General features: G+C 37.5%; 1 protein-coding gene and 1 non-coding gene across 3 annotated transcripts in view; both read left to right on the top strand.

The window, feature by feature from the left end:
* The window catches only part of Gap43 (growth associated protein 43), a 108,671-nt gene that overhangs the window by 57,710 nt on the left and 28,923 nt on the right, over window positions 1–22,038 (top strand). For both annotated transcript variants that reach the window (XM_078044175.1, XM_005327612.4), the window contains exon 2: window positions 7,891–8,488. In XM_078044175.1, coding sequence (XP_077900301.1) covers window positions 7,891–8,488 — 598 coding nt within the window. The remainder of the gene's footprint in view (window positions 1–7,890; window positions 8,489–22,038) is intronic.
* Window positions 2,221–2,326, top strand: LOC120884562 (U6 spliceosomal RNA). The gene has a single exon (XR_005726997.1). It is a non-coding gene; the product is annotated as a U6 spliceosomal RNA (small nuclear RNA).

The raw sequence follows: 22,038 nt of genomic DNA, 5'->3' as shown, positions 1-22,038 counted from the left end.
GTTCCACTCTCACAATTATTTCAAGGATTGAATTTAAATGCCAAATGCATATACTATCCACTCATAAATGTAAGAGGTTAGAGAAAGATGACTGCTAGAGAGAGTCTTGATGAAAGTTCCCAGCACCACAGCCGAACAGAGCAGAGGTACCCAGTTGACTGAAAGCCTCCCGCTTACAGGCTCTGTGATCACCAATGCCAGATGGCATGTAGTCACTTAACAACTACCAATAAGTACTTTTCAAGGGTCAACTGGGTCCTGGAGGTGTTTTAACCATTAAAGTTTTGAGGATTGTACAAAACTGACAGGGTTCTTTTCTCAGAGTTTATAGTTCATGGAAAGTTTTAATTATTAATGAAATAAAAACATATGACAGATGATTGGAAGTACCAAAAAGGAAAAGCAAGGCGAGTTGTGTTGGTCAGGTTTTCATCACTGTGAGCAAAATACTTGACAGGAACAACTTAGAGAGGAAAAGTTCATTTGGGCTCACTTCTGGAAGTTTGGTCCATGGGTGACCTACTCCATAGTTCTGCACCTGAGGTGAGGAAGAACTGTGGCAGAGGAGCATGACATGGCAGAGAAAAGCTGCCATCAGCTGATAGCAGTCCAGAAGCAAGAGAGCAAGGAGCCAGGGACAAGATATAATCCCCAAGGGCATACCCTTCAGGGACCTACTTTCTCCTGTCATGCCCCACCTGTTACAATTACCAGCAGAAATCCACTCAAATTATTAATCCACTAAACAGCTTGATCCATTGATTAGATTATGGCTTGCATAATCTGATAGATTTGTCTCAACATTCCTGCATTAACAACTTTTGGGGAGATACCTCAAAAACTATAGCAAACTATAACATAAGGAGACCAAGGGTGGTAATATCTGGGGAAAGGTGCATGTTAGAGAGGGTGAGGAAGGACTCTTACTCATTGAACAAAAGGTACCAAGCAAGCACTTGCTGACTCAGAATATAATTTACGAAGGGGCTTAATTACCGAAAGATAGATCAATGGTCATGTTTCATATAATAGAAGGAACATGGTGATTTAAATAAATATTTATCTCATTGTATCTTGTATTCTTGATTGTCCAATAAGAGACATTTTGTTGGGTCTTATCTGGAAAGAAGTTTGTTTTATATTAACTTCCACAGGCTTAGGGACTCCCTTCCTGCTGGTTGGCTGTGACCATCTCTAGCACTTAGTGTGTGTTTTGCTCTTGGGGTCTCATGGGGAAGGATTCACCTCTGGTGGTGGTGCTGGGGGCTATCTGCTGGTAGGATCCTTTTCTGTTTTTTTTTTTTTTTTCCCCCAGATGTATTGGCTGCCTGCTATTCTAGTCTTCCTCCAGTTGTCAGCCAAAGCCTCACAGTCCCTCTCATGGCCTGGTCTGTGATGTCAGCCTTTTCAGCAGCCTGATGGGGAGTCCCTCCCTTTTGTTTCCACCTCAGTCGCCACTACAGGCAAAGTGATCTGAGAGCTGAGTTTAGTGTCTCCCTCACCTCCCCTGCCCTTCTCTTCTTTGAGCCTGCCACCTCTAGAGGTGGTCAACATAAGCTTCTGCAGCAGGAAACATTCATCAGAAGAGTGGTTTCCATTGCTCAAGAGCAGAGCCCTTTCTCCAAGGGCAGATTCTCACCAGGTTTTTACTTGAGTGTCAGTGACTTTGATCCTTGGTTTAGGTAGACACCTTGTAACTATGCCTACCATACCCAAAGGTTATCTGGAAGAGCTCAGTCAGATTCTGTCCAGAATGTGCCCTGACAGATGACCAGAATAAATATCTCAACTCTAGGCTTTTCCCAACTCCAGTTTGAGGAAACGGGTCTTTTTTTTTTTTTTTTAATAACTAAAGGACCAGACCCCCCAATCTATTTTTCTTAGACCTTGGAGAATACACAGATTAAGTATTAATAGAGGAAAATAGAGATTCTTCAACAATTCCCCATGAAAACTAATTTTATTGATATGAGTCTACCCAATACATAGATAAAATAAATATGTCAGTTGTCTTCATCTTTGTTGTTTATATCTTTGCTATTTCTAACTGCTTGTTACAGTTATTATTTATGGCATGTCAACAGTTTTGTTAAGTCTCTCCTGTTGGACCCCTTGCATTCACATCTGTAATTGGAAAAACACTTATTTTAATCAGATGCTCTTGAAGTTTATCATTGGGAAGTGAAGAATTTTAATAAAAGTTAACAAACTTAAATCTCAGTGCATGCTTAGGCAGCACATATACTAAAATTGAATGATACAGAGAAGATTAGCATGTCCCCTGTGCAAGGATGACATGCAACTTCCTGAAATGTTCCACATAAATAAATAAATAAATAAATGAAAGAAATCCCAATTTCTTTGCCTGGCCTGTCCTGTCTGGTTTTTTTTTTTTTTTTTTTTTTTTTTGTTGTTGTTTTGTTTTGGTAGTAGGGATTGAATCCAGGGGCACTTAACCACTCAGCCACATCCTCAGCCCTTTTTTAGTTTTTATTTAGAAATAGGATGTCACTGAATTGCTTAGGCCTTGCTAAGTTGCGGAGGCTGGCTTTGAACTTGCAATCCTCAGCCTCCTGTTTCATTTTTGTGAAGTGATGCTACTTTAGAAACTGAAATTTTTGATTCATTAAGCAAATATTAATTGAGCATCTGCTGTGTGTCAGGTACCATTCTATAAAATGGAAAATCAGCAGAAAAATAGGTATCTTTCTTATATACTGAGTTTTATGTTAGAAGTTGTCCATTGTAATGTGCTTTTTACCTTTCTCTATTTGTCTCTGTGGAAAACAGGTTTACAAATATACAAAATAAACTGAAAGAAAACTTTTCTGAATGGAAACTGAATTTTCCTCCAATAGTGTTTTATAATGTGCTAAATATACTGTCTCATATTATTTGGGAAGTAGGTGAGCCATACAGGTTAAATAAAAAATATATGAAAATGGACCAAAGACTTATCTTTTAATCACTATTTCCTGAGAAATTAACATTACTATTACATAGGATATTTTTTTTTCTTATATAGTCAGTCAATCGATGAACATTGCTTGTCCACTATTATGACTCTGAAGCTGTAGTATGATGCTATACATTTATTTAAAGGGGATAAGGATGGGGTGCTGTGGGGCACATCTGTAATCCCGACTACTTGGGAGGCTGAGATAGAAGAATCACAAGTTTGAAGCCAGCCTCAGCAACTCAGAGAAACTCTGTTTCATAATAAAAAATAAAAAGGGCTGGGAATGTGGCTCAATGTCCCTTGGGAGTTCCTTCACTACCCCTCTGTCAGCATTTTCAAGTTTCCTTTTCTGCTTCTCATTCCATTCATAGTTAGACCTTCAAACCAGACTTGGTGTTGAGGGATCCCTGTGTATCCCAGCTGTGACTATTCATCTTTTAAATAACACCTGCTTTCCTACATTGCCCAGAAACATGCAAAGATATTTCATCTATAGAACTGGAGGAAGTTTATCCATCCTCCATTTTTTTTTTCATTTATTAGGGACACTCTACTGTATTTCTGGTCTTTGACTAGGTTCAAAGAAAGTATAAAAGCTCTACTGTACTTGGATATTTTCTCTAAAGTATATAGACAGAGTATCAATGATGCTTAAAAACAGAGTGAAATTATGTTGATTTTAACTCACTAAATTATTAACAAAAAGTAGAATGAGCCATAACTAGATGCTTGCCAGATTTCATGTATATCCACCAACACTTTATTCTGCTTCTCAGGGTACATAAAAATCAGATGAGCATGAAAATGAAAACATGCTAAAGAAAGCATTCTTAGGATATCTTTGCCTCTCTAATTTTGCATCTCAAAAATGTCTTGGGTTCAATTTGACAATAATTTGGTTTACTAAAGATATTCTTAGAACAACTGGTATTTGTCAATAATTTTGAAAGCATTTAAAAATCAATACTTTTAAAGAAAAACATTGGAAGTGCAATATGTATTATTTTTAGTAGCAGCAGAAGAGAGAGTGCCAAGTTTTTCTTTGCTTGGAAGGTTGAAGTATTCCTATGATAATTGGAAAAATTTAAATGGATTGAGGTATCCCAGGAAGATGAATGATGTTATTTTTAGTTCTGAAAGTCATGGGTTTTTGCCTACTGCTCTTTGTAACATAATGAATGCAAATGTTTGGACGTTTTAGAATAAAACTTAAGTTGTCCATTCCTTCTTTCTGCCAAAAGAGAAAGGAAACATTAACCAGAGCAACAAAACTGCATATTCAAATGGATTTTTCTGGCTTTCTCATCTGTGATTATTAAATGTCAATAAAAATTATCATTCTTTTGTCTAATCAATTTAGAAATTGGACTAGGTTCCAAAATGTTAGTATAATGGTAGTACTTCATCAGACCAATGTTCACCCAAGATCTTAGTGTTTTTCTGAAAATCAAGTGCTCATGTAGTTGGGTTTCCTATAAAATTTCATAAATTACACAGCTTGCAAATACAACATTCAGTCAAAAAAATTAAACCTTAGCAATAAAGATTCATGAAATAATCATGGCAATTCATAATGATCTCTTTATACATATGATGTACTACATCTAATGTCCCCTTCAGTTAATTCACAGATAGCGAGAATTCCATGTAAAATCAAAGAATCTTGAAATTCCCTCAGAAAACATCAGAGCTTAGCACAAAGTTTATTTGTGGCAAGACTGAGTTAAAAAAGAAATCAATATTTACTGAAACTTATGAGCTGATTCTCTAGTCATTCAACACCAATCCCTTTTCTGAATATCTTCCATTTGGAACTCATAATTTTGGACTGTTGGTCTTATTTTACAAGTTGAGTGTAAGATCAGGCACCTACTATGAATTCCTGGAAAATTATTGATACATTACTATGAAGTTATTTAAGTGTACTTAAGAAAGAATCCTGCATGGGTAGAGACAGCATCCATCTCCTCACAAGTGAGTGTGTGTTTGTGTGTGTGGGTGTATTGCATGTGCACTCCTGTAGTGCTTATCATAGAAACTCAGTATTGTCAAATGAATAAACAAATGAGAATGTTGGTATGATGCTTTATGGATTTTCTGCTACAGGAATTTCCAAACTATTCTAGGTGCAATAAAGTTGAACTTGGAAGGCAGGTGAACTTAGAGAAGAAAACCCGAATTCAAATAAAAGTTAGACCACTGATTCACTCAACTTTACATCCACATTTTATACCCTTTCCCCCTATTTACTCTATTCCCTCCACTCCTTTCCCCTTTCCTCTTTTTTGTTCATGCTATCTGAAAAATCTTTAGAGTGTTGGTTGTCTTTTTCCCAATCAGCCCCTAATATCTAGTTTCTTTAAGTCCCTAATGAAATTAAGATCCTCCAGGACAAGCTGCATGTCTGTGGAGTACTTGGAACATCTCCTTGAGTGGACCTACCTACCTACCTTTTTGGGTACCTGGATCTTATGGAGTTGGCTTCACTTTTCTCTCCTGACCGTAGTTGGTCTTTCCTGATTTTCTCATCTTCTTCTCTTGTTTTCTTTATATTCCTGATTAGCAGTAAAATTGTTGGATAAGCATCCAGGTCTAGTCTGAACCTTTCTAGATAGTCATTTTAACAGAGATGCTGTAGATACAAACTTAAATCCTGATCATCTGTAAAGTCAAAGTAGCAGATGCTCTGTGAAAGAGAGAGAATTGAGAGGAGCTTTTGCTTTTTCTGTGTAGTTTTTAAATTATATGCAGATTCTCAGCTTTCTTATTTTTGTATTTTCCAGCTTTTTAAAGTGCTTCATCCCCTTCATGTTTTTATAGGGAAAACAAGGCTCTAAGAATTCTTGAGCACTAGAGGGTCTTTTCTGTACACCTGCTGACTCTGAAATAATCTTTTTTTTTATTTTTTATTTATTTTTTTACTTTTATGAGGAGCAGCATTTGTATTGGAGAACCACTTGGCATCAGTGCCCAAGTGCAGATGTCCTATCGTATAAGATAGTGTCTCATTCAGAAAACTCAAGATAGAATAAAATAAATAACAGCATCTTGGCTCCGTGCTCCATTCACAACTGTTAATTTTACAGGGTTATGATTCCATCTCTGAGCAGAGAGCTCCTGGCAGAGACAGCTGCTCCTATGCCCCAGATTGTGCTGTGTGCATCCCAGTAGGAATCATCAAGAACAGCAGGATGGCGGCAAGGTGGTAGTGTAGCAGAGGGAGAAGCAGTTGCAGCATGGGGCTGGGAGGAGGGAGCAGGAGGGGCTTTTCCAAAGTGCTTTCCCCCTGCCCTTCCCTTCTTTGTGTGGATACATGTATGCTTAACTGAAGAAGGAGGAAAACCTATCTTGAATTTTACTGAGAAAATCATCAATCCTGTAACTTGTTTTAAACAATAATGGTCCTGTGTTTGTGTCCAAAGAATGTCAAACAGGACTACATCATGATTAGCAGGATCTGGGTCACTGGGGCACAGCTGGTATGGCAGGTGGAAAACATACTGTGTTTTACCTCCTTAACTGCAGCAAAGGCCAAGTTCAAGGCCAAGGCCAAGTTTGGGACTAAGCACAGGACATTATACATGATAAACACTCTTTTACTAGTGGCCTTTTGAAGGAAAGATACTGGTAATTGCTATATTTCTCGGTAGCTAGAAGAGTGTTTACAAACCAAGAAAAAGTTAAATGTTTAAAAGTTAAAGGAAGGAATTAATGGGTACTGTGATTAGCTAGCTGGATCACCATGATAAGCAATGGAGCTATAGAGGAACTTGTGAACTTGTGCAGACTTTTCTTCCCCACTACTATTATTTACCTTATATTATTATCTTCTGATTTAATTTCCAAGTGGAAAACATCACTTGCAGCACAGGTAAGGCTGCAAATATTGCCATCCAAAAATTTTGCATTCTATACATCCACAGTGAGCACCTATAATCCAGGGACTCAGTAGGCTGAGGCAGGAGGGTCATAAGTTCAAGGAGAGCCTCTGCAACTTAGTGAGACCCTGTTACAAAATTTGAAAATAGAAGGGTCTGATATGAAGCTCAGTGGTAGAGCAACCCTGGATTCAATCTCCAATATTACACACACACACACACACACACACAGAAACATACACAAGCACACAATATTGCATTCTAGTCTCTTGTCTTTCATACTAGGTTGATTTTATTATGATAATGAAAGCTAATTTTAGGTTTAACATTAATTTAGTAAATCTATACTGCTTTTTGAAAAATGGAAAGAGCAGCTCTCACTTTTTAAATTAAAAAATAACAACAGTTTTCTATATTCAGATTTCAAAGGTTTGATATGTTTATTACTGATGTTGTACCACCCATGGAAGAAAGTTAGATATCATTTTATGACCAGTATTCCGAATTGTCACATTCTGCACAAAACCCTCAAAGTCCTGGAATTCATTTGTATTTTGTATAAAATCCTGATGGGACTTACTATGTAAACTTTTACTGTACTATTTTTTTTAATATTTATTTCCTTATTAAGTTTGAACTCTTTGAGGTGAATATTTTAAAAAAAATTTTACAGACTTGCTCTCAGAGATACTAAAATTCCAGTCTTTCAGAGCTCTTTGGTGAGCCTAGGGTGAATGAGATTTGCATTTTGAAGGTACATCTAAAGTCAAAGTGTTAGCTGGGCAGTGGAGTAACATTGAGCTGGAGAAAGGAAGTAAGTATGAAATAATGCCAGTGATTCTGGAAGGTCAAGGGAATCCCCATAAAATCCTGTGGGAGAGAGGAGCCTTGACGTGAACGTCAGGGTGTTGTTGATTCCCTAACTCCCAGTATGGTGCCTGGCACAGGATAAATGACTCAATACATATTTGTCGCATGTTGTGACTTGAAGGAAAAAGCACATTACTCGAGCTTCTTTTTTTTCTCCCCACCCCCTTTCTTTTCTCCACGAAGGTGGAAAAAAATGATGAGGACCAAAAGATTGAACAAGATGGAATCAAACCCGAAGACAAAGCTCACAAGGCCGCGACCAAAATTCAGGCTAGCTTCCGTGGACACATAACAAGGAAAAAGCTCAAAGGAGAGAAGAAGGGCGATGCCCAGGCTGCTGAGGCCGAAGCCAATGAGAAGAAGGAGGAAGCCCCCGCTGCCGACGGGGTGGGGAAGAAGGAGGGAGAAGGCCCGGCTGCCGAAGGGGCCCCAGCCAAGGCTGACGAGGCCGGCAAAGCAGGAGACACCCCTTCCGAGGAGAAGAAAGCGGAGGGCGCCCCCGAGGCTGCCCCCGAGCAGGCGGCCGCCCAGGCGCCTGCCCCCTCGGAGGAGAAGGCCGGCTCTGCTGAGACAGAAAGTGCCGCTAAAGCTTCCACTGACAACTCGCCGTCCTCCAAGGCCGAAGACGTGTCCGCCAAGGAGGAGCCTAAACAAGCCGATGTGCCTGCTGCTGTCACTGCTGCTGCTGCCACCACCCCTGCTGCAGAGGATGCTGCCGTCAAGGCAACAGCCCAGCCTCCGACGGAGACCGCCGAGAGCAGCCAAGCCGAAGAGAAGATAGGTGAGCTGTGTATGCAGTGGGCCCATGCTCCAGGGCGTCCATTCAGATGGCCAGGCCACCCTGACCGTCAGGGGAGAGGGGAAACGTCTAGATAGAATTAACTGCGAAGCAAGGGACTTGTTTAATTCCCCCCACAAATTTCTTCTCCAAGGCTGAGAGAAAACTCAGAAAGATCTGTATAGCAGCCAGGGCTAGAGAGAGCTTAATTGGATTGATATAAACAGTCAAGCTAGATAATTCTGGTGAAAAGAAAATATTCTGTGTGCTGATAGACTTAGTTTAATAAGTAATTACTGAGGCTACATAGATTTTTTATGGATGGGAATTAGCTAATGTGATTAATTGGCTCCAGGAAGAGAGAGAGAGAGAGGTGTAAATATAGCCAACACTATTGAACCAGATTATCTAGTGTGTGAATTGCCCACAGCAGAAACATAATCTCAGATCACTTTTCCCTATCCTACAATATGTTTCTGGGCATTCCACCCACCATCAACTGGTAAGTAACGTGAGTTAGTGTGTGGAGGCTCAGAGAATGTTAATTGTGACATTAATTGAGGTCAAACATAATTACGCAAATAAGTCTGTTGATATTGCCAAAAGCAAAAGCAAAAAAAAAAAAAAAAACTCCAAATACATGTTGTGAAGTCAAACGTAAATTATTATTTTCCTTTTGAAGACACTATTTTCTTTCATATGCATAAATAATTCAATGTTGACTATGATTATTGGATTCTCTTTGGTTTGGAGCTGTAACTCAAGTTTGAGGGTTTCCACTATTACTGCACAAAAAGCCATTGCAGAATTGGAATAGAATGGACCTTCATCTTTGGAGACTAGATTTGTCCCTCACCCTAACAAATCCACAGTGATGAAGGATGTCAACCATCTCCAAGGTCTTTCTCTAGTTGGCCTTTCAACCCCAAAGATCCTTAGAGATAAAGTTTTTTTCTGTACCAACTTAAAAGTTTGGATTTACCACTTTAGAGCCTCAGCGATTTAATCAACCATGTGACCAAGGGTCCAAATATAGACTAGACCACAGTGTGCTCTTGGGACAGGACCTACTTCATGAGATTGGTCTGGGATATATTTTGGCATTCTGCTATCAGATGGATCAGGAAATTAACCACTGACCATTTGTTTTGATAGCCATTTCTCCAAATTAGATACTACAGGATGGCAGATAATCAATCATTCTAGATATTTTCAGTTCTATTTATTTTATCTTACCCCTAAAATCCTGTAAGAATCTATAGTGTATTAGTTATCACTGTTATTGGCATACGCTCATACTCTAGCTCCAGAACTATCTCATGCTTCTTTCTACCAGTGACTTATTTTAAATCTTTATCGTAACTATGTACCTGCCCCAGGGGCCTGACCTTGTGGTTAAGAAGATGGGAATTTTTCCCCAGAAAAGGTAAGGTATGTGATAAAGAATGGGGTGTTGGTTTTAATTTACTCAGCAAAATAAGTGGTGTTAATTCCTTTTCTTTAAGGGTTGAGCTTCTTGTCTGGAAAACATTCTGCATAGGGACAATTATGTGTCATGTCCTTATATAAACCTTGGAAATTAATCATGCCTTTAAATACACAACATATTTGGCATTGCTCAGACCATATTTTCACCAGGATTTCTAAAGTTTTGAGTATATATACAAAGACATGATGTGATTTTAGGAATCTACCCTTGACTGAGACTGATAGCAAGAAGGACCTCTTGAATCAATGAAAAGTCTAATATGTAATGTAAGGGAATTTCATTTTGCTATTTTTTAAGTAATGATTATTGTAAATGGATTGTTTTATGGGTAAATGCTTAATAAATGTCAAAAGTTGAATCAATGAAAATTAATTAGATTTAATTTATAGAAAATAATTTGTTCACCATTCATATATGTCTCCTGTACCTTTTTAAAATTCTATTCAGTTATTTGATTTACAATGTGTCTGATCACTGAAAGTAAATAGAGATAATACCGTGTTCTAATTATACAAATTCCATTTGAAAATTATCTCAACTAATGGGATTGTGTAACACTCATTGCAAGATGACTGGAAGTGTAGTTGAAGTTCAACTTGAAGGTAATCAGCAAGGGCAGTTTATTTATATTGTTTCTTAGCTTTAGGTAGATATTGTCCTCCTGGTTAGATTCTAACATGCTTTCTATAGTTTCTTTCTGGACTGAGTTATCTATTAGCATTGCATGCTATATATGACAAGCACAAATTGCTTAGTTGTGGTGAATAGCACAGAATCACAGAAACTAAACCTGACAAGGAGATCTATCACTTCATATCAGCCCCAAATTCCCAGAGGCTCTGTGTCACATTTCCTCCATCTCCCATTCAGCTTCGTTCTCACCCAGGTTAAAATAGCAATGCTTGCAGTTGGGCTATCCTGTTTGGAAATGGATGGTTACTATGGGTTGATTTAGAATTCCATGGCTACCTAGAGGGGCACACAGAGAGAAGCTAAGAGTGTGCAGTGGAGGTGGCAGCAAAATAATTCAAAAGAAAGAATCTAAGAAAATAATTTCTACCAGTAAGAGGATCAAACAGTTTGGATCAAATCTGATCACTGCTTTAATTCATATGGAAATGATTTGTAAATTATAAATATGTCATGTATTTTTCTTCTTTTAGTATTTGTGGTCTAGTTATAACTGATGGATGCCATTGGCACTGAAGATCTTTGAAATTAGTTCATTTTCTTCTTCTTTAATATTTTTGGTTTTAATATAAACAAACATATCTCCCCTTCCTGTTTTCACCACTCTGCCCACCCAGCTTTATATGTGCCTATCACCAAAAGATTTCAGTGTGTTCACTTTTTTGGTACTGGGGATTGAACTGAGGGGTGCTTAACCACTGAGCCACATCCCCATCCCTTTTTTATATTTTATTTAGAGACAGACAGAGTCTCACTGACTTGCTTAAGACCTTGCTAAGTTGCTGAGGCTGCTTTGAACTTGTGATCCTCCTGCCTCAGCCTCCTAAGCCACTGGTATTACAGGTGTGTGCCACTAGCTCAGTGTGTTTCTGATGATGATTCCTTTATAGAAAGAGAAGCATTTAGAGTATCTGTAGGACACTGCCCCCTTCATCCATGAGGAAAGAACTTTTGAGCCCCTTTTAGTGATTATGTCCTTGAGTCTCCTGCTGAGCAATATGCTCATTTTGGCTCTCCATGAAGGAATTCTCTACTGTGTCTTCTCTAAGACAGCCTATGGACTTTCCCCAATAGAGAACTCCAAAATTGATGCTGTGGCCATATTCAGGGATATAGTATTCCAAGGTAACCCTTCCATGTGGCTGTCAACAAGTGATGGTGACTGGGTATTTGATAGGTGCTAGTTGGAAGTATAACTCTGAATTACTCTAGATGTCCTGTGGGTTGATATTGGCCGTTTTTATTTTCATGGTCTCATTACATCTTTTTAATAGGGCTCATTAGTAATGATCTGGGGAGGAGGAAATTTTCTGTTTGCCATTCTCTATTGTAATAGAAAAATTAGTATCTTCCTCTTTCCTCCTTTTCTTTTTCTTCCTTCCCTCTCTTCTTCTCCTTTTGTTTATGGTCCTTCTTCCTTCTATTTTTCTTTCCTTTTTTCTCTTACATTTGTAGTAACTTTCTGCTGTGCCAGGTATTGGTGTCACAAAAATGAATACGATGTGATCCTTTGATCTTAGAGGTTTCTCATTTGGTTGTGGAAATTAAAGAGATAGCTTTAAAAACTATCATTGATAACCTCAATTAAATTATGCAAATAGGTATGGAATACCTCTGTATGCTAATATACTTCAGGACAAAATATGAATGAGTGCTTCAGTGGCCAAGGTGCAGTTTTGATCTATGCTATTATATAAGTTTTATGTAATGTGTATCACAGTAGCCAAATTACTAGCAAAAAGAAGAGATGCAAAATCTAGAATGATAATTATGTGTAAAAAAAAAAAATGAAATACCCAGCCCACATTTTTGGATTTAGGGAAATTCTTTATGTTTCCCAGAACAACATTTTTCTAAGACCCAAAGGAACCATTCACCTCTTAGCTTTCCAGAAAAACAGCTCCATTTCTACTGAGCTGTGTGTTCGATGTGAGATTTCCCAGGGATATTTACACTTATTTGGCAGGGTGCCTCATAAATGGTTTTGATTTGAAATGTGGTTTCAACCACTTCCCAAATTTATACTCAACTCATAAAGAAAGAACATTTGAGTTGTGAAAGTCCATAAATGCTGTTTATAAAACATGGGCATCCTGTCAGATACTCAGTGGTATGCTGCTTAAATACTGTTGATTAAAGCTTTTATGGAACACTTCTATATTGCTAATCATTTTTATTGGCTTTTCTTGACAATAATCCAGTGTCATTTGATAATATTTTCCTTACTATTTTTACATTCTGAGGTTAAAGTCATTGGGTGTTCTTTCCAAAGACACAGTCCATGACAAACCAGAGGTCAGATTGATGGACTTCTAAATCCTTACCTTAACCTTTAGCCACCTTGCTTTGATTTAAGTTGTTGTTTTATCTCAATTGCTGCATTTTTCTTTCCTTATCTTGGCAATTGCAACAATTTCCAATTATTTCAGGGAGATACCAATAGGGACATTTATAGGGCATTCTCCATCCTATATGTTCTATAAGGTATGTAAGGGAAGAACACTGGACAGGAATAAGGAGATCAGGATTCTGGGTATAATATTTCTGCCATCCAATTGGGACCTTAGGCAATGTATTGCTTCTCTGGGTGTCATCCTTAAAATGACAGGATAAGATAGTTAATTTTAAAAGTATTTTAAGGATTAAAATGTAAAAGTCCAACAAGAGGTAGCATTTAATGAGCTATTTATTAGGTGCTAGGAATTTTCCCATTTTATTGTCATAACCACTCTGTGGTATAAATAATGTAATTTCCCCTTCTCCACTTAAAAATGAGGAAGTTGAGGATTATGGATGATGTGGCACTTAATCATTCTCAATGGCTAAGACGTGTTGAACCAGAAAACAAACAACAACAGTCTAGCGGCTGAGTCACATGCTGATCTGTGACAAGTGTTATTCTGGAAGGAACAAAAAGAAAAGAAATGTCTGAAGACTGCAACATCATGTTTTAATCCCAACTCTAACTGTAAAAATCCATATTTACAGATAGGTATCCAATAACTACCATCATCGTGGATCATAATTCATTCACAGTTCCATCATCTCAGAATTAAAAGGAATATTAAACTAGTTCTGATTCTTAGGTTATCATTTCAGAAGTGCTTCCAGTGCTGTTTTATTAGACCTAAAAGAGCTATAAAGACCAGTTGAAATTGATTGTTCTTAACAGAAATATTACTGATTTCACCAACTATGCCTGGAGGAACTGAAAATTAGAAGTTGAAAACTTGATATCTCAAATGGATGAAAGTAATTTATTTATTCTACACAATTTCTACCCTAAATTCAGCTTATTAGAATTAGTATCTTTTTAATTTTCTTAGTCAGATCTACCCATCCCTCTTTGGCACATTTCCAAAGGATCTGGAAAAGCTTACGATATGTGTAACTAAAATATTAAAGAATAGTAGAAAAGATAATTTGGAGAACAGTCTTTATTTCTTTAGTTAAGAAAGGAAGCAAGCACAAGAGAGCATGAAGAAATTGGTTTTAGAGCCATGAAATGCATTTTCCTGTCTTTTTCTCTTTTTTTTTCTTTCGGGAGCAGTCAACCATTGAGCCACATCCCCAGGCCTTTTTGTATTTTATTTAGAGACAGGATCTTACTGAGTTACTTAGCCCCTCACTTTTGCTGAGGCTGGCTTTGAACTTGTGAGCCTCTTGCCTCAGCCTCCCGAGCTGCTGGGATTACAGGCATGTGCCACTGTGCCCAGCAAAACTCACATTGTTGAGGGTTTCTGTTTATTCTTTCATTATTCATTAAATTATTTCTATCACCCCATGAAAGAAGCTAATAAACAGAAAGGCATGTAAGTAGCCTCCCCGATTTTAAAGCTGTGAAATTATATTTGGCACTGAGAATCAAACAATATTTCTTAACACATAGAATGTTTTTCAAACATAATTGGTACTCATAAGTATTTTACTTTTTTCTCTACATGTACATGCAACTTCTCTCTCTCTCTCTCTCTCTCTCTCTCTCTCTCTCTCTCTCACACACACACACACACACACACACACACAAAATTCTAGACATATTAAAAAAAAAAAACAGAGAAAAGGAAGAAAAAAGAGCCTAAGAGTTGCACAATAAGCCTGTGGCTAACCATGGAGCAAGAGCAGAGCCCTGAACCTAATGGACTAGAGAGTGTTGAGTGGTCATTGCTCTTGTTTTGTTCTCAGTCACAATTTTATTAAATGAAGAATGAACACTTCCTGGAGCCAGAGAGAGTGGAAGAGAAGAAGGAAACCAATGGTGCTGCTTAAAGCTACTAGAACTATTCCCTTGAAGATTTCCCCAAATTATCTGGTTTAAAGCATAAAGAAGTAGGGGATTTGAAAGGCTGTGTACCTTTTGCAATCATTCTTAGTCATGTTTTAATTTTATGTTGAAAGAAAATGACTATCTGGGCTGGGCATGGGGCACACGTCTGTAATCCCAGTGGCTTGGGAGTCTGAGGCTGGAGGATCACAGTTCAAAATCAGGCTCAGCAACTTAGCATAGTCCTAAGCAACTTAGCGAGACCCTTTCTCTAAATAAAATATTTAAAAAGGGTGTCCCTGGGCTCAAATACCTGGTACCAAAAGACAAGGAAAAAAAATAAGAAGAAAGAAAGAAAATGACTAGGTAGGTGTGTGTTACACCTGTAATCCCAGCAGCAACTTGGGAGGCTGGGATAGGAGGATCTCAAGTTTGAGGCTCAGCCTTAGCAATTTACAGAGTTCCTAAATAATCAGTGAGATCCTGTTTTAAAGGGAAAAAGGAAAAAGGACTGGGAATGTAGCTCAGTGGTAACATGCCTCTGGGTTTAATCTCCAATCCTACCCCCATACAACAAAATAACTAAATCAGACACTGAACCTCATTTCAATTCGTGTGGTCAAGAAAATTTGAACTATGATTTTCTTCATAAAAGCTTTTACCAATTATTGGTCTTATAACAACAAACCTTGGCTCTCTAAGAAATATCTATTTGGGGGTTTATTTGAAAGAGCTGTCATAGTTGTTTTCATAATGTTGATGGATAGTATGTTTTTAATAGATCCAATATCTTGCAGAATGTGTATGGAGCCATAGCTCTGTATTTTTAGCATAACAGAGTAATGTCACCTAAAATCAAGAGATTTGGGTTCTTGATGAGAGTCTGCTGATTTCAGGTCAGGCTTTCTCTTTCTTGGCCTTAGTTCAGATACTGTAAAGCAAGTGTGTTTGACTATTCTTCACTGCCTTCCTAGTCCAAGAGGCAAGGTTGCTATGGAGACCAAGTAGGCATCTTTGCAGAGTGGGGTATTTGGTGTCTCAACCACCTCACTTACTATAGTTTCTTATTTTCTTATTTATTAGACAGTGGGTTTGGGAAAAGGGGTTGATAGTAGAGAAGTTGGGATAGAGTAGAAAATAATCTAAGAAAAGTCAGCTCTAAGAAAGCAAATAGTTACACGGGAGGCCCCACAGACAACAAGGAAATCTCAATGGAGTTCCTTGAGACATTCATTTTACACTAGCAATGAAAATAAAGAATTGAAAGTTAGATTTTCTGATATGATTGTACTCCTGCTTATAGTCTTCCTAATCCTGTCTCTGAAATGCAAGTTCACAGCTATGTTGACCATAATTGGCCATTAGAATTTTCACTTTCCTCTTAGACTTAATGTTATTAATTTACTTTTATTAAAGTAAATGAATTTACTTTTATATTCACCTAATTTCATTAAGTAATTAAAACATGAAGTAATTAAAACATCTTTAGGAGCTTATAAAACCTTAGATTCTTGTGGAGCAAAGGAAGCATCTGGAAGACATCTGATAAGCTTTTAAAAATCTTGTCCCTAGACTGTCATTAAACCATAAACACTATATGAATCGATATAATGCAACTTTCTTCTAATTATCTTTTTTTTTTAACTTATATTCACAGTAATAGTATCTTCAACCAGTTGTGAAACTGGATAGCAGGCCTAAGTGTTTGGAATTGGGCTTCCACGCATCCTGAGAAGAGATAGCACAGGTGATAGACAAGCTACATGTGGCTGCTCATCATTTTTTTTTTTTTTTTCTGGATGGCGGAGGTGGGGTTACCAGGGATTGAACTCAGGGGCACTCAATCACTGAGCCACATCCCCAGCCCTATTTTGTATTTTTTAAATTTAGAGACAGGGTCTCACTGAGTTGCTTAGTGCCTCACCATTGCTGAGGCTAGCTTTGAACTTGTGATCTTCCTGTCTCAGTCTCTCAAGCTGCTGGGATAACAGGCGTGAGCCACCATTCCCAGACTTATCATTTCTAATACTCATTTTTAGTCTTCAAGTTGTAAATTCAGAGATGGCAGAGATAAAATATTTCAGTTTGATCATCTCATATCATGTGGCCAAGAAGGGGAAATGGAGTTCTAAAAGTATTTTTAGGGAGGAAAACATACACAACAGAGGCTATTTACCTTCCTTATAAATCATGTTCAATACAAGGGTACTTCTCTTGTGCCAAGGCTTCCCAAGGCTTTAGGATATCAGAGAAAATCTAGAACAATGAGCTACACATTTTCTTCACCTTTTGGCCAATAAGAGATGGGAATGGGAATGAGAATGGCTCCAGGAATATCTTTTTGTTTGAGAGTATTTGGAGGGTGTCTGTAGAGAATAATTGTTCTTTCTCTGCTGGTTCAAACTGCAATGGGATAGGGAAGACCAAGAGTTGTGATTAAGACCATCAATGATGAAATTTATGGTGTCAAACGATTAAAATTCTGTTTAAGCTAATTAGAGGGAGATGTCTTGGTATAAAGGTTTCATCATCTGAGTCTTGAAGGACAAAATGTAGCTAATGAAAAGGGATATCATTTATCACAAAACTTGAGAAACCATGTTTTATTTGAATTAATACAAAAATACAAATAATTTAAAAGTCATAGTTTAGCAGGAAATATTTAAAATTGACACTCTGTGGAAAAAAATGGCTCTATGATCTGTTTTGTTGAATATTGAATCTCTTGCATCTATTTCAATGACTCAGAGATAGGATATAGTCAATAAGTATTTGATGAATGAATTAAGAAGGAATACGTAGTATCATTCAGTAGAGAAAGTCCTAAACTTACCCAAAAGACTGGATTCTAACCTTAAAACTTTGTGCAGACAAATTCTTTAGGTTCTCTGGGTGTGAGGTTACCCTTTCATAAAACAAACAAACAAAAAAATTGACAGATAATATTTCAAAATCACCTCTACTTCTAAAAGAGTTTGACAAATCCTGTGTTATAACACATTCTCACTTCGTGTGCAGATTCTAAGTAGCAAAGGGAAGCAGACACTTGCTCAAACAAAAAGGTCCAGTGCCACCAACCTTTCTGCTAATTTGGATGCTGAGAACAGAAGCTCACTGGAAACTCTGGGCCATAAGTCTTCTCTGTGGCTGCCAGAATTCAAACCAATTTGGGCTTCATAGACCCATGTGAGCATTTTGCATCATGTTTAGAAACATATTGAGAACTAGAGGAAAGCAAGGCTGCTCCCTTCTAAAAGCAGGTGATTAATTTCATTCCCGCCCCATGAGTGACCTGTGGGTGGCTCTTGTCAGTGTGTGACAGGTACACCCAGGGAAGGAATAATCTGCCAGGTTCCTTGGCTCCTTTCCCTCATCTGACACATTCAAGTAATCTTTACAAGGTGTGTCAGAGTCTACCCAACCTGCTGCTGCCCACTATAGGATGAATTTCCCAATCAACAGTGTTGATTCAGAATGCAGGCTTTCTTTCTCACTCCCATTGCCTATTCCCCTTTTCTGCAGTAATGCAAATATAATTTGGGTATAGCCTGTGAGACATTCAGATTATAGACCACAGCAGAGTGGGAAATTGATAAGATTCTTCCACATGCCTATACTTCAACTTGAAATAACTCATGTAATTGGTAAAAAGACAAAAAGAGCTGAGTGCCGTGATGTACGCCTATAATCCCAGTGGCTTGGGAGGCTGAGGCAGGAGGATCATGAGTTCAAAGCCAGCCTCAGCAATTTAGTGAGGTCCCAAGCAACTCAGTAAGACCCTGTCTCTTAAAATAAAATAAAACAAAACAAAACAAAAAAAGGGCTGTGGAGTGAAACTCTATTCTGACTTCAAGCATTAAGAGAGCATAGAGTTTAGTAGTGTGGCTGCAGCATTCACTCCACGGGGGTAATTATATTTTTCTAGGATGAAAACCAAGTGGAAAAAAAAAAACTTTTAAAGGCCCTGATTTTATTGTCTGCCAATGTCTGTGGTGTAAATATTCCCATCATGGCTGATTTCAGGCCACTGATCAAGAAGTTTGAATGTAATGTTAGCAATTTTTCCTTAGAAGCCAATGATTGGGCTAAGTGTTTAGAATTGGGCTTCCACGCATCCTGAGAAGAGATACGCAGGTGATAGACAAGCTACATGTGGCTGCTCATCATTTTTGTTTTTCTGGATGGGGTGGTGGGGTTACTGGTGATTGAATTGAGAAGCAACTCAGTGAGACCCTGTCTCTAAATAAAAAATACAAAATAGCTCATGATGATTCATGAACAAGCTCTGGCATATCTGAAATCAATATATTTTTTAATGATTTAATTAATTTTACATTTGGTAACTCATAAAATACTAAAATAGCAATCATCAACTCCCAAATAATGTTTTGGTATAGAAGCACATAAATATCCATTTATAAACTGCATAATTATGTACATAGGTGTGTGATACCATGAAAACTAGCTTTAACATTTGCAATCATTTATATTGAGCATCATTCACTTGTTCAAATGATTAAAGGTAAAATTTAGAATTATACCTGGTATTCAGCAAGAAAAATAATTGCTTCTGGAGCCTGGACACATTGTCCTCAAAAGTGTGAACTAAGTTGCATATTTTGAATTGGATTGAAAGTTTCTCCCCCCATCCCCTTTATTTTATTTTTATGTGTTGCTGAGGATTGAACCCAGTGCCTCATGTGCATTAAGCAAGCACTCTACCACTGAGCCCCAGTCCCTGCCCTGAAAGTTACTTCATTTAAATTTTTTCAGAGGTGAATTCAGGGTTCAGTTTGAATTGCAACCATTGCTGACTTTTCTAATTTCTAATGCAGACAAAGAATTACCTCTTTTCTTTCATTATACTGATTTTAATGGTAGGAGAAACATTGTAAAATATTCACAGAGGGTAGGATAAGATTAGTCAGCAATTACTGAGGGCAGAAGTCTTCCAAATTGTTAGTCTGACTGGGCACCATTAGACTGAGTTAATTATCTATCTATCTATCTATCTATCTATCTATCTATCTATCTATCTATCTATCTATCTATCTATCTATCTAATCCATCTATCTATATTTCCATCGCTAAAGCAGAGATGCTCTGGTGTTATGATTGAAGAAGACATGGGGGTAGAAGAGTAGTCTAGAGATGTCCAAAGCCCCTTTTCCTTTGTTTCTGCCCCTCCTCTTTAAATGAATCATCTCTGAACTCTAAGTTACATTTTGAAAACACAAATTTAAGAAATTTCTCTGCTACTCTTTATCTACATATGGCCAGAAAGACGATTAATGTCAGTTAATCTTATTTTATATAAACTGATCTTCACAATAAGTATTACATAGATTATTAAGGTGTCTTATTTAGGCCCACAAAAAACTGACCTGTATTATAATCCTATTGTTTAGTCACGGATAGGATTGGTCTGAGTCACCTCTAATTGTTGTATTAAGTAATAAGACAATGTTCTATGTTATTTTAGTTCTAATAGTATGAAATCATGCAAACTTTACTTTCTAAATATTTTACAAATAAAGTTCACAGGATAATGTACTTTCTAAAATCTTATTTTAAAGCCATAAACCAGTGAGTTTTGAATTCTGTTCCTGGAGCCCTTGAGTTCCATGATGTAGTATTTTAGAGAGGATTTTGGGAACTGGGTTGTTCTACAAAGGCCAGGTTGGCAGGAATCTGGGTCCTCCACCATCTCACAATCCTCTCTACCCTGTCTAAACTATTTCTGGATCTTGATAAAACTTTTACATTTTTAACCAGTACTGTTAAAAATTAACTGCTCAAAACTCAAGGCCAAATTCAAAAGATCTTAAATTTGGGAATGACTCATTTCAGCTAAGCTATTCAGAACTCATCTTTTCATGTAGCCATCTTCTCTGTCCTTAGTTTGAATTTCGTATTTTCCAAACAAATGGTCTTCCCAGATACAGTAGAGAAATTGTTCAGATTCTAAGAATTTGTTTAGAGTACAAATCATATGCAAATGGAATTTAGGGGATTCACCCTGGGTTACTAACCAAGACTGAGTAAATTACTATATCCATGACTTCTGGATCTTTAAGAAAAAGAAAAGATTAATGATACAGTAATATTTTTAGTTATATTCCAATTCACAATATAATTACATAAACAAAATGTCCTTTCTTATAATATACTATTTAAGGAATTCTATCAGTATAATTTTGAAATATCCACACACACAAAAATAAGATTTCTAGAAGTTTAAAGCCCAAATCTATCTGAAAAAAATTAAAAAAAAATAATCTGTCATCTGTTTTCCTCCCACTCTGGTCCCAGTAGACTCTAGGTGTTTGTGTCTGTCTGAGAAGCTGCCCCAAAGGAAAAGACTCATAGGCAATGGGGCCAGTTCCTGTTTAACTCCAAGTATTGACATCCTAAATGTCACTTCAGTGATTCACATCACTATGTGACACAACCCAAATAGACAAAAGTAAGCCCAATAACTTTAGTTCTGTGTTTAAGGGGCTCCACATTCTTAGGATTTCTGGTAGACTTCTCTGAAGACCACTCATCCAAAGCCACAAATCTGTACCCATCCATATGAATAAAACCTACTAAAGTTTACCTCTGAACTGAATAAGATCTAAATTTTCACCATTGCTGATGAGGCACCTTGTGATCTGACTTCTTCTTTCTGATTTTAGGCTCTTCTGATCTTCCCATCTGCACTCCTCACTGCATTATTAGCTTCCTTAATGTCTCTGAAGCACTCAGTTCATTCCCATCCCAGGACCTTTGCTCTTGCTTCCTCCCTTGCTCTCCTCATGACTGCCTCTTTGCATGTAGGGTTCCATTTGAATGTCACCTGATCTGAGATGACTTTCCTGACCTTTAGGTCAGAACACAGCCATGCCTGCCCACCTTATGACAAGAAGTTAGAATGTGATGTTAGCAATTTTTCTACCACAATAGCCAATTTATTTTCTCTATAACATTTTTTAAGTTTAGAATGACTGTTTATCTCTGTGATGTGTTTATTGTCTCTCTGGCACAGACTTTCTGTTCCTTAAAGGTAGGAGCTTGACATCTTTTAGCACAATGCCCTGAATAGAGCTTAGCACATAGAGGAACCTC

This window comes from Ictidomys tridecemlineatus, chromosome 3 (assembly GCF_052094955.1).
Source record: "Ictidomys tridecemlineatus isolate mIctTri1 chromosome 3, mIctTri1.hap1, whole genome shotgun sequence".
NCBI classification, from domain to species: domain Eukaryota; kingdom Metazoa; phylum Chordata; class Mammalia; order Rodentia; family Sciuridae; genus Ictidomys; species Ictidomys tridecemlineatus.
The sequence above is the reverse complement of the archived record's forward strand: the minus strand, read 5'-3'. Positions and strand labels throughout refer to the sequence as shown.